Consider the following 13,707-nt stretch of genomic DNA (forward strand, 5'->3'; position numbering starts at 1 on the left):
GGGGATCGGCCTAGGCCCTGAATTGGACTCTGGATAAAGGGCCTCTCAAAGAGTTCTTCTCTTCTTCTCTATGACCTCGTCTATTTGGCGGCGATAATGAGCTCAAATATCCTCCTGCTCGCGCGCAAGCTCGTAATCACGAATCCGATGTTGATTCCGAGAAAACAGCGACTCCGGGCTCAGGGTTTTTGGCGAGTAAGGGATTGCCAGCAATGACCCCCACCGTCTTTCCAGATTCTGTGACATCTAGCGAGAAAGAAAAAATAGTGAGGGCCATGCATGCAAGAGTTCAAAGGTTACGAGCTTGACAGGACAAGCTTGGGTCTTATGGACGAAGCGAGTTCGAAATTAAAACCCTTATTAAAGAGTCAGAACGTGTATCTTACGGGAAAAAGGAGGAGAGTGAGCATAACATTTTGAAAATCCCGAATTATCTGGGAAAAGAATTGGCGGTTATTCAGAAAAGGTAACATTGGGTATCGTGCACTTTTCAAAACCAAGGTTTTGCACCCAAATATCTTGATATGCAAGATACGTCTCTTAAAATTTTAAAACCCAGAAAAAAGAGGTCTTGCTCAAGCACCAAAACTGGGTATGGAATCAGTGATATAATCCCAGTACGGAGACTTAAAACGTGAGAGCCTATCAGTCAAAAAATTCCCTAACGTATCGTACTAAGAAAACAAACTAGTACATTCACAGAAATAACAAGAACAATATGAATAGAAACGGGTATGAGGGAAAATAAAAAGACAGTCGGCCACTTACACAAGGTTGGCGATTGCAGAGAAATCTTCGATTGAAGGAGAGGCTGCAGGTATGAGCACACAGTCTCGAACAAACTGGTGGTCTTCTGTTTCTTCGGCTGGGAGAACATGCACAAGCAATAAGTTCTCTGGGATGGCCTCTGGTTTTGTCCCCTCTATTTCACTTCTGATGCGTGTAAAATAAGAGGAAGAAGAAGACCTTATATACATAGAGGGAAAAAAGTGATAAAAAGGATTAATTAGGGCCATTGGCCAGAATCCTCATGAAATCCAACGGTCAGGGGTCGATGACATGATGGTACCGAAAAGGTGGCGGACGAATGCTCGTGGGCAGGTTTCCAAGGTACTCAAGTACCATAAATGAGCAATATCCAACTGACGCGTGTCCATTCTCACGAGTGTGATGGTACGGTTCCCGAAGAAAGTAGTTCAAAAGTTTCCTTCTCTTAGGATTCGAACAAATACTTTTGAGGGGGCAAGATGTTATACCCAGATTTCGAGCCATGATAAATGTGACCTCGAAAGCTGGATTCGCAGCGAATGAACTCGTAAAGTCTGAAGTATGTTCCAAGACTAAACAACGAGCCTACGAAACAGAGACGACTTCGGAGATGGTAGCCTCGAAATATTCACGAGCTTGAAGGGATAAGCCCAAGGTATGTCTGTTCTCTTGGATGATCTCGGATCAGGGGCTCCGAATCTGATGCGCGTACGAGCTCGAAGCCATGTGACCTCGGGAGATGTTATTAGCTCGAAAGTTGATGTGAGACCTGGGAGAGTAAGGCCTTGGTTATATAGGATAATAACTTTGAATATCCTGATAAATCATCAATAGCAAGACGCGGTTTACATTTATTACTATAAATCCCCTAAAATCGTGGGATATTATTTGATTAGTTATTCGCCTCCTAGTCTTCAGGGGACGTTTCCTTTTACATCGGATTTCAGGCATTTAATGCCATTTAATCTATTTGCAAATATAGAGTAATTACCCGAAATATGTGGGATAGTATTCAACATCCTCTTCTATAAATAGAGAAGTCATGCACCATTACAAGGGACCAAATTTTTGTAATCTGAAGGAGAAACTCTGGAGAATTCATTCTTAAAGGATTTTCAGAGATATTCTTAAAACTCAATAAGAAAGACTCGTGGACTAGGCAGATTTAACTGTTGAACCACGTAAAAAATCGTGTTTTGCGTTATAATATTTAAGTTGGTCATTACTGATTATTGTTTACGTGCTCTTCTTTCACTGTTGGCGAGAAACGGCGTCAACACTTTGTTTAGGGAAACTCCAACTATAAACACTATAACTAACATCAAAATCAAAATGAGATAATTTTAACAACATATTTTTTTTTCTTCTTCTTCTTTTTATTTTTATTCATTCATCTGTTTTTTTATCCTACATCATTTCTTTTGTTTTATTTTTTTCCTTATTTTTTCTTCATTTTTTGTACTTATTATTTTCTCATTCAATTGATTTCCTTTTTTTCATACATATATTTTAACATTACATAATTATTTTACTATTTTATTTATTTATTATCTTTTATTATTGTAATTTTTTTATAATTTTTTCCACTATATGTAAAAATATTCAAATCAATTTTTTTCAGCATTTTCTTTATTGTAACCCTTATAGGAATAGAAAAATTTAGAAATAAAACTAATAAAAATATGAAAACGTGAATGGGTAACCAATTACCTTAATGAGAACATTCAAATCAAGAAAAAAAATTATATGAAGAAGATGGGGGAGAAGGGAAAGAGGGTGGATCTGCTTTTTTTTTTCTTTCTATCTTTAGATCAGTGGTAAGTGGTTATCTTCCCGTTCTTTGTGTGTATATTTCTGGGGATACCTGGTTACCTTCACGTTATTTGTGTGTATATTTCTGGGGATAACTGATTACCTTCACGTTCTGATGTGTGTGTATATTTATGGATTCTTTATGGTAACTGGTTACTTATATTACTAAAATCATAGTTACTTCTTTATTTTTTAATTAAGTGTTTTTTCTATTTTTCCTTCAAATTTGATGTTTATTTTCATATTTAATATGAGTAATCTGTCATCCCTCTTATGGTTACTGGTTATCCCTCTTATGACAGGAAGTTACTTATATTAGGATAACTGGTTACCCCCTGGTACAAGTTATTTAACCTAGCTCTAGGATTTTTTTTACATAACTATCAAAGATCAATCAAGTAATTGATTGCCTTACACATGACTTGAAAAAAGAAACATACAATCTAAAAATAAGAAAAAAAAATATTTATAATAAATAAAAAATAATTTTAAACACAATTCACATTAAAAAAATTGCAAAACAACCAAAGAAATTTTTAAAATAAAGTTAGTTAAATAAAAATAATATAAAAAAAATAAGCTAAAAAAATAATAATAATCAAATTACAAGCATACCTTTCAAAATTAATAAAACTTGATTAAGAGTAAAACTATGACATAAATCAACTTTTATACAAAAATATGGGAAAATAAATCCATAAAAGTGAAAATTCTTAAAAAAAAAAAAAGTCACAAATTAAATTTTTTTGAAAAAAAAAAACATATTTTTTGCACCCTATTAAAATTCTTATATAAAATGTAATTTCCTCTTTTTTTTTTTTTTTTTAAGATATCTTAAAATGGGCAATGTATTAAGCCCAATTATGCTAAAAGCTCCAAATTGTAACTCTTATGACTTTTTTTGTAATTTCCTCATCCGTTGGTGATTTCAATTGTTTGTACATTTTCCTTCTCTTTTGCTTCTTTTTACTTGGTTTTCCCTCTTTCGGATTTTTTTATTTTTTATTATTATAAAAATAAACTTTTTTACGGTTGACTTTTTTTCTTTTTCAAATTTAAGAAATCAATTTTTTCTTTCATTTCAGTTTTACTACTTGCTCTTCAAAATAAGTCAATGTTTTAATTTTCCTAAAAATAAACAATTAAACATTTTTTCAAAAAGAAAAAATCTGAAAAATTTAAGAAGAATTAAACAATTAAAGGATATTTTTGGTTTTTTTTTAGAAGTTTCAATAATTTGATTAGAATTAAGTTAAAGTTTATTGGGGAATTCTCCAATAAGGGCTTCACTTTAAGCCTTACCGGTAGGGCTCTCAGTGTTTACAACTCGTGAATAGTTTTCGGTGCAATTTTTTTTATGATCGTGTATATTGTAGCTATTTAGAGCATCTTGTAAATTTTCAGAAAATTCTGAATAGTTTATAATACCGAAAACTAGAATCAAACATGTTGTTGCACATGGAAAACAACATGTTTGAACCTAGTTTTCGGTACTGTAAACTATTCGGAATTTTCTGAAAATTTGCAGGATACTCTAAATAGCTACAATATACACAGTCATAAAAAAAAGTCGCGCCGAAAACTGTTCTAGGTCGAGAAATACTAAAAATCCTATTAATAGGGCTTAAAGTGAAGTCCATATAGAAGAATTGTCGAAAGTTTATCTCTCTAAAAAAAAAAGAAGTTATAGATTATCTCTAGTTCAATTGGTGTAGGGATTTTTTCTATTTATTCATATTAAATATAAAAAAAAAGAAACCCTTTGTATTAATTAGTACAAATTTATGTTAAAGGTGTGCTATTGACACCCCTTCTATTTCCTCTCCTCACATTATATATTTTTTTAATATATTTTCAAAACAAAAATTAATATAGTACTTATATACTAATTACTTAGTTATTTTTAATAGATTATTTTTATTTTATTTTGTCCTAAACATGCCCCATCAAACACCATGGCCTCGGAAATATATTAATAATCCTACTATCAGAACAAACAACACAAAACAATACACTACAAACAAACTAGAACTTAAAGAAAAAGGGAATGACACATTTATTTCATTAATAATAAATAGTAAAGGTACAAACAAGAGAAAAAAAATATTACAACATGGAATCATGTTAATTATAATAATACAAGAATGTCATATAAAAATATAAATGGATATAAATAAAATTAATAACTTTATTATTTAGCATCTTAAGGTGACATATTGTTATTAATGTAAATTAATATTGGGTCTCGATCACATATCTTAAAATAAACATATGCGAGACTCCATATTGATTTCCACTAATAATGGTATGCCACATCAAATCGTGCTAGATATCTTAAGATGTCACTTAGCAATACCCTAAACTCAATAGGTACGATAATAGTAAAATTTGCCAGTATTATAGCGATATGTATCATGGTCATGAGCGTGGAGAAGGACAAGATGAGCACGAACGAGGCCATTAGGTGGAAACACTCGGCAGCCACCAATAGGAAGTCTGGCAATTACTGCACACTTACCAGGCCGCTGAAGGAGAATGGATACTGAGGTTTGTACAACTTTGGTGACAATCTTAAAGGCACCGCTGAAGGAGAAGATGACATTGACACCGTTGAGTTGTGGAAGCATCGGTGCGTTATTAGGAGGATTAGGTGGAGGAATTCCCCATCTTAGGACACCATTAATCTCGATTGTAATCTTGGGCATTGCACCAGTGATGCCTCTGATTGATAGTAGGAACGGTAGTGCCTCTGATTGGCAACATGGTAGTAGTAGTAGTCTCATGGCATTGGGTCACTGAGCTCATTATGGAAATGAGCATCAACGACACCAAAACCATTACTGGACCATAAGAAGTACTCATTTTGTGGATGTAATATATATGATATTAATAATGGTAACTATACTTCTAATGATATTTGGATCAAGTTTGTGACTCCTTTCTTTTCTTTGTGATGAGTTCTAATATGTTTTCGAACAAAAACCACCTATTTATAATAACATTTTTCTTCAATGCATCATTTGATATAATTAATGAACAAACATATTATGTGAAGTGGCATGTATATGTTTATATAGTATCATATATACGAACATATATATATATATATATTTAAGTTTGTTATCGTGGATGCACGAACTATAATAATGTATATATTAGTCTTACTATATAATAACAAAATCTTTTTGGTATATATTTTGTATTATGCGCACGTCTAGCTAGTTGAACTATATTAATATATGTAATCTATAAGAATAAAATCCCATTTTTACAAATACATATACCAAATAAATAGCATATCAAACCTTATTTTCCAAGATCAAACAAAATCCTTCAATATAAATATACATATGTATTATGTTTTTGAGGATGAAAATTCTAGTAGATTCTTAGATCATATAATAATAGCATCATTTATATATAATACACGCCACATATCTCTTCTATAAAAAAAATTTGTACATAACGGAAATTATTGGTTGTAACAGTTTTTTATTTTTTTTCGTTAACTTTAACGGAATATTCTTTCACCGATTTTCCATTGCCCACGAAAGTGTGTCTTTCACCATCACTTGACTTTCGATAGCTCAAGCAACCCTGCATAGAAACACTTATGTGAGTAGTAACACAAGAATCTATCCACTAAGTGTTTCTAGGTACAGAATCTAAATTAACTTCATAACAAACCAACATAAGAATCATACATCTTTATACGTCATGCATGATAGTTAATACAATTTTTCTTCACATGTTCAAGTTTGTTACAAAAGAAACAACCATCTTCTGTTGTTTCTTTTGGGCTGGACCCTTAGCAACTTCATTCTCATATTTCATTTTCTTGCCCTTATCTTTAGAGGCACTAGCCAAGTGAGCACTTTCGGTTTTATCTTGCTTCAACCTTTATTCCTCTTGCACACAGTGAGAAATGAGCTCATTTAAAGTCCATTTCTCCTTTTGACAGTTATAACTAATTTTGAATTGGTTAAACTGTGCAGAAAGCGATACCAAAACCATAAGAACAAGCAATTCCTCATAAAGCTCGATCTTAAGTGCCTTAAGTTTTGAAGCAATTTGGTACATTTCCATAATGTACTCCCTAACATTTCCTCGACCCTTATACTTCATGGACATCAAGGAAGCCAGAAGTGAAGTCATTTTAGCCTTATCATTTCTAGCGATACGTTTCTCAATTGCATCGAGGAAATCCTTGGCCTTAGTGATCTCTTCAGATTCTGTGCCTCTAAAGGCTTCTGGAATGCATTGTTGCATGATACTCATGCGATTAGAACGATCCCATCTCTCAAATTCCATCTTTTCATCAGGAGTACTTTCTGCAGTAAGAGGTGAAGGTTGTTCTTGCCTTTATGCATAGTCTAATTCCATGCAACCAAGGTTTACAAGTAATTTCCCTTTCTAATTATTGAAATTTGTCCCATTAAGCATGAGAATAGAGTTAATGTTGGCAATTATTGTGGCAGGAGTAGATGAATTAACTGAATATATAAATAACAAAATAAGCTCACATAAGAATCCATATAACAATAAATTCAAATAATGGTTAATCTCATCTCAAGATACCACTACAACATCAATATCAAGATCAAGTCTTTGGACAATAATATTAACTGTAAACGATACTCTTGTTGTAGCAATCAAACATCGACAATAAGTTATGTCAAACAATAAGCAATCTTTGGACCAACATATTGCTCACACAAAATACCATATAATTGTCACACATTTATTATCACACGTATGCATGAAATTCAGGCAAATACTAACTCACTTTTGGGTTCGTTAATAAACACATGAATTACATACATACAATTGTCTTAATATTTTAATTAAATTAATCTACAGGTGATATTTTGTTTCAATTAATCTATTTAAAATATTAGATACCCTTAATAAAATTTGAAACTAAATTTGAATTTTAAATTATTTTAAAGAATTATCTAAAACAATTGTAGTACATAATTATGTACGCATACAAATACATAGTACAAGTAAAATTCCAAACGAATTTATATGATATCATATTCACACACATACGTACATAATATATATTTTGGTGATAATGATATAAATACAATTCGTATAATATATATGCAGGGAAGGAAAAAATATGGGCTTATATATATTTTTACCAAATCATAACTTTCATATGTCAGATCATAATAACGATTTGTAAAATAGATTGTATATAAAACAAACCAAGTTATGCCATATATGTATATGCATAGAGGCATATCGCAATTAACAGAAACAAAACTAAATAATCACATATTGCATTATAGTGATATCGCATATATTAAAATATCTACTTCATCGTAAACCAAAAAAACAAAACATAATAGAAGATCATAACACTACTACAGTAAATCCTCAAGAATTAATTTAGAGATGACTCTGGTACCACATGTTGGAATACTTTAATCTGAATTTAGTCCTAATTAATTCTTGAGAAATCAAACAAAAAATAACCAAAGATTAGCGGAAGCGTCCATCGAATTGATTGTACAAAGGCTATGATCTTCCGAATTTGCAGTCAAATCCTTTGGGAGCCTTAGTCTCTTGGTGATGGGGATTCAAGAGTGAAATGGTACGTACTGCAAATTGGGGACCATTACCTGTTTATTAATAACTGCCAACATAGTAACTAATATTTATTGACTATTTCTAATTTGGCCCCTCATCAAATTAGAAATTGTCCTTATGGTATCCACATATTAAAATCATGACAATCATGCCTTTAAGTTATAAACTTTATTCTAAAATAGATCACATAATTTTGACTCATTTATATGATGACCCAACACACAATTAATATATACAATTGTGGCCCCAAATAAATTAATTCCTAACAAATATATGTTACATATTTGTTTTGTAAATATCTGTTACAAATTTGTAAACATTATACATTCGTAAATAACATTTATAAAAATAAATTACAGAAAATCATTTTATGTAAATATATTTACAGACTATTTTGTTACAAAATTTAAATATATATGAAATTCATTTTATAAATAAAAATATATTTATAAATTATTATTAGGGTTTATATTTTTTTGGACCCTATGTTTTGACAATTACTTTTTGGACCCTATGTTTTGTAAAATAGTTAAAATAGAACCCTAAACCCGATTTTGGTCAATGTTTTCTCAACTAAAATCACAAATAATTTACCAAACTAACAATTCAGAACAAAAATAAAATCATTCTGCTTAAAAACTGTGTTGTTATATTCAATTTTTTTCATCAAAATTAAGTTTAGGGTTCTATTTTAATCATTTTACAAAACATAGAGTCTAAAATGTAATTTGTCAAAACATAGGGTCCAAACAAATAATAGAACAAAACATTAGGTTCAAAAAAATATAAACCTAATTTTTATTGATTTATTTTAACCCCTTAATGTTCAAGTTTGGCTCCGCCATTGATTGTGCCAATCCACATATAAAATAGGGGTGAATGACTTAACAGTTTTGAAACTCATAATTCTTGTATATGAATTGATATAAAATAATATTCTAATTTAGAACACAGTTTGCCTAAAATGTTTTAACTTATATATATCCTAATAATTCATGCTAGTTTTGAATGGTTTTATATATATGAAAATTTTCTCATTATTTTGTCATTAGGAAGCAAGACATGATAATCTCACATATTTTTTCATTTATATATATATATATATATATACACACATAATTCCTGCGTGCTGGGAAGATTCAAGGTTTGACAACTACTAAACTAATGTATGTTGTATGATAAATGCAGATTATTCCTTTTCAAAGACTTTAAGGTTGGGACCCAATATATATAAATATATATATAAATTTAAACACAATAATTGGTAAAACCATGATCATTAATCAGCGGTAATTTAGTACTACTAGTTGGCCTTATTGCCCATTGTTCATGTAAGTAAACTTACACACATATAGGATAAACTAAGACGACATTATTATTATTATTATTATTATTAGTTGTACTGATATGTGTAGCGAAAGTACCTAAATTATTGTATTTGTAGCAATTAAGTACTGAAGTTATTTTTCTGGCAGCGAAAATACCTTCCGTCCATGTTTTTGTGCAATTTAATGCAGCTGTCTATTTCGTCGTTAAGTCCGTTTACATGGTGTGAAATTTGCTTATAACTTGGGTAATCTTACCGCAAACGTCTATTAAATTTGGTACTTTTACCACAAACATCTTTTAAATTGGGTACTTTCGCTGCAAATATACTTTCAATTATGTACTTTTGCCTACGTGTCACAGACGAACTAACAGTGAGAACTGACGGCGGTACCAAACTACATCAAAATATGGACGAAAGATACTTTCGCCGCTAAAAAAATAACATGCGTACTTAAGTTCTACAAACGTAATAACTTGAGCCCCGCAAATAACCTTTGTTATTAGGGCATCTTGGCAAAATGACCTATTTTTTTAAAGTCATTTTGCACTCTAGCTTAGTTTTAATAATTCTTTGCAAAATGACCTCTCATAATTTAGACAGCTAGTCAAAAATTTTGACAAGTGGTCGAAAAATCTAAATAGTCGGTCGAAAATTTAAGACAACTAGTTGAAAAATTTAGATAACTGGTCAAATTTTAGACAGATGTCATTTTTCAAAAAATTATCAAAAGTAGGTGAGAATACAAAACAACTAAAAAAAAAGATATTTTCACTAATTTCTCTTATTATTATTCCCTTTCTCGAATATCCAGCTGCATTGTTATTCTATGTGAATGTGATATGACAATCAGTGTATCAGTATTCTATACATCTTTTGAATAACAATGGGCTAGAGAGTTTACTCATATGAAGTCAGCAAATATGTAATTTTATGGGTATTTTAGCTAATAAAAGAATCAATCATATAACTTCTAAGTAACGACTTTGAATTGATTGGCTACGAAATTGATGATTAAGGGTGTTCAAATAAGTAATTTACTTTTTTACCTTTTAAAAAATTACATATATTTTACTTAATATTCTAAAAAATTAAGATATAAATAATTATAATATTAACAAAAAAACATAAGTTGTCTATTTTTATTCATAAGAAAAGTAAAAAAAAAAAGTTCTTCAAAATAGAATGGGACAATCCTTCCTATTCGATTGGTTAGGTCAGAGTTATTATATTATTATTTTACTTTGAACAAGTCATAAGTTGCAAAATAATAGTTTGTGTTTTGATTAGGCATCCAACTCGACCGATGAACACACTTATTAATAGCAAATCACAATCTAAACTATATTAAAAAGAAAAAAAAAAGATTTTTCTATTCAACATGGCACTTATTATTGATTGAGAATGAAGTATATTGGCTAAGGAAAAGCTCACAAATATTTATTTGTTGAAATAGAAATTATAAAAATTTGATATTTTTTAAACTTAGTTACCAAGTTAAGCATTTATCCAATTTGATGATGCCTAACTAATTCAGTAGTCAAGCACTAGACAATTTCCTTTGTACAAGTCATCCTTATGGAGGAATAAAAATGAGAATGAGAAAATGAATATGAATAAAATTTAATATAAATAAAAAATTGATAAAAAATTATTATTATTTTTTTTATCTTTAAAATGTAACAAAACAAATGAATGTAATAAATATTGATTCTTTTCCATTCCATTCTATTATCTTCAACCAAACATCACTAACCTTGAATATGCGAAATATTTTTATAAAATATTATATAAAAAATAATATCTTTTTAAATGTGGAAGCTTTTTTTAATATAGAAGTTAAAAATTTAAAAAAACAACTTTTTTTTAATTTGAGATTTTAGGCATAGACCTGGCCCGCCTATGTTTAGCGTCGTCATTTCGGTCTCTTTCAAAAGTTAATATGATTCCTTTTTGTTTAAATTCTCGGATCTTGTTTACAAATACTTCTGTGTTATATGTTTCTAATTTTTAGACAAAGATATAAGGATCATAACAGGTTCATTCACAAATTTTATGTTGCTTCATCCATTTGGTTGGCCTGAAACTTTATTTTCTTCTAATGGCTTGTTTTAGATAGTTAATTGGTTGTTCTTCTAATTTAATTTTTTTTTTTTTTGAATGACAATTGGTGAGGTGTTTACTTTGTGACAAGGTCACTAAGTTTATATTTGCAGAAAAAAATTCTAAATTATATAACTCACCTTTTGTATTTGGGTCCACAACTTTTTTTTTTCATTCAACTTTCTAATATTTAAAAAAATTAGCATCGGTAGTCATTTCAATTTTCATCCAATTTTTCGGTTACAAAAGTAAAGTTTTGTGCCAAAAATCCTTATTCTATACATTATTTTGCACTTAGGACTAACTTTAAATTTCAGCATTATTTATTTTTGGGAATATACTCATTTGGTACCCTATGTTTTTGCAAAATATCATTTTGGTACCCTCTGTTTTCAATAATGCTCATATGGTACCCTGTATTTTAAAATCGTACATATTTGGTACCCTAAACTCAAATTTGATAGATAAAATTTTGTCAATTTAATCAAACTGCTGTCAATTATGCAAGTTACAAATTTAAATTTAATTACATAATTACATATAACTGATGACAGTTTGATCATTGTTATACCCAAAAATTGGAGAATGCATCCTAGGAGGCTAAGGAGAATGCATCTAGGAGAGTGCCTCCTAGGAGAGCTAAGGGGAGTGGTCCTAGGAGACTCCAAGGAGGATGTGGTCCTAGGAGACCCCAAGGGTGTGTAGGAGGTAAGCCTCCCAAGGTTTTCTAAGTGTTGGCTCGAACGTGTCCAAGGTAAATAGCGAAGGAGGAGGAGTCTCATGCAAGAGAATGTAGACTTAGACTTTCATAAGGAAAGTCTATACAATGTTCGATCGGACATGTTTGGGAGATGCTAAAGAAGGTTGCCTCAATGTTGTCCAAGGTGAGGTTGCCTCAATATTGTCCAAGGTGAGGTTGCCTCAATATTGTCCAAGGTGAGGTTGCCTCAATGTTGTCCAAGGTGAGGTTCCCTCAATGTTGTCCAAGATGAGGTTGCCCCAATGTTGTTCAAGGTGAGGTGCCAAGGAGGTTGCCTCGGACCACCTTGGTCCGAGGAGAAGCCAAGGAGATTGGTTCAAGGAGGAACATGGCATACTAGAGGAGAGTGCATGTTAGAGGAGAGAAGTGCATCTCCTACCACCATGCACGTTCAACCTACCACCATGCATATCCTACCACCATGCATGTTCAACCAGCACTTGCATGGGTAGTGAGTAGGAGGTGGACCAACTAGCTAGAGGAGACTAAGTCAGACACAACTTCAACAACATGCGCGGGAATCTCTCATTCTTCCCACAAATGGGGAGTTTGTTACATTTTGAATTTTGAATGTTTATTTGTAATATAAATGTAATAAATATAATAAAATATCCCTATTATAAGGGGATATCAGTTGAGGATCCCATCTCTATAAATAGAGAGCTTATGAGATGAGAGAGGGGGTTCCTTCGGCTTATTCTTTCTAGAGAGATAAAATTGGGTCTGTCTATTCTAGAGAGAGAAAGTGCTGAAATTAGAGAGAATTCTTGTATTTTCACAATTTATACTGAAGAAACTCAGTTGGCATAGTCCATCTGATCTTGAGTATAGATTTATAAATCACAACTCTAAGTGGATTAGGCTATTACCGACAATCGGGGCTGAACCACTGTAAAAATCTCCTGTGTTCTTTACTTTTCTTGTTTATACCGTCTGTTGTCGTTTTGATTTCTCTTGAAAGCTTGTCGTATTTGACGTTCTCACGTCGTTGGCTAAAAACGCGGTCAACAATCATATTGACAAAGTTTTATCTATCAAATCTGAGTTTAGGGTACCAAATATGTACGATTTTAAAATACATGGTACCATATGAGCATTATTGAAAACAGAGGGTACCAAAATAATACTTTGCAAAAACACAGGGTACCAAATGAGTATATTCCCTTTATTTTTTCTCCAAACAAGTTTGACTTCAGATTTATTGAAAAATATACATTTCATAATTATTTTAAATTTGTAAATATAAAAGATTTATTATAATAGCTAAACAATAGTTTTTTTTAAATGTGTTTTTAACTTAGTTGCAATAAATATTTTTAATATAATTTATGACAAATCC

General features: G+C 31.0%; 1 protein-coding gene across 1 annotated transcript; it reads right to left on the reverse strand.

Annotated features, from left to right (window-relative positions):
- Positions 1 to 6,480: 6,480 nt before the first annotated feature.
- On the reverse strand, positions 6,481 to 6,891 carry LOC133825779 (uncharacterized). Its single transcript, XM_062258680.1, has one exon. The coding sequence runs from the start codon at positions 6,889 to 6,891 to the stop codon at positions 6,481 to 6,483; it is 411 nt and encodes a 136-aa protein (XP_062114664.1).
- Positions 6,892 to 13,707: the final 6,816 nt, after the last annotated feature.

This window comes from Humulus lupulus, chromosome 3, assembly GCF_963169125.1.
Source record: "Humulus lupulus chromosome 3, drHumLupu1.1, whole genome shotgun sequence".
Lineage (NCBI taxonomy): Eukaryota > Viridiplantae > Streptophyta > Magnoliopsida > Rosales > Cannabaceae > Humulus > Humulus lupulus.

What these genes read in the sequence shown, in the direction of transcription:
- LOC133825779 (XM_062258680.1), bottom strand. Translation starts at nt 6,891, where the DNA reads ATGGAATTTGAGAGATGGGATCGTTCTAATCGCATGAGTATCATGCAA.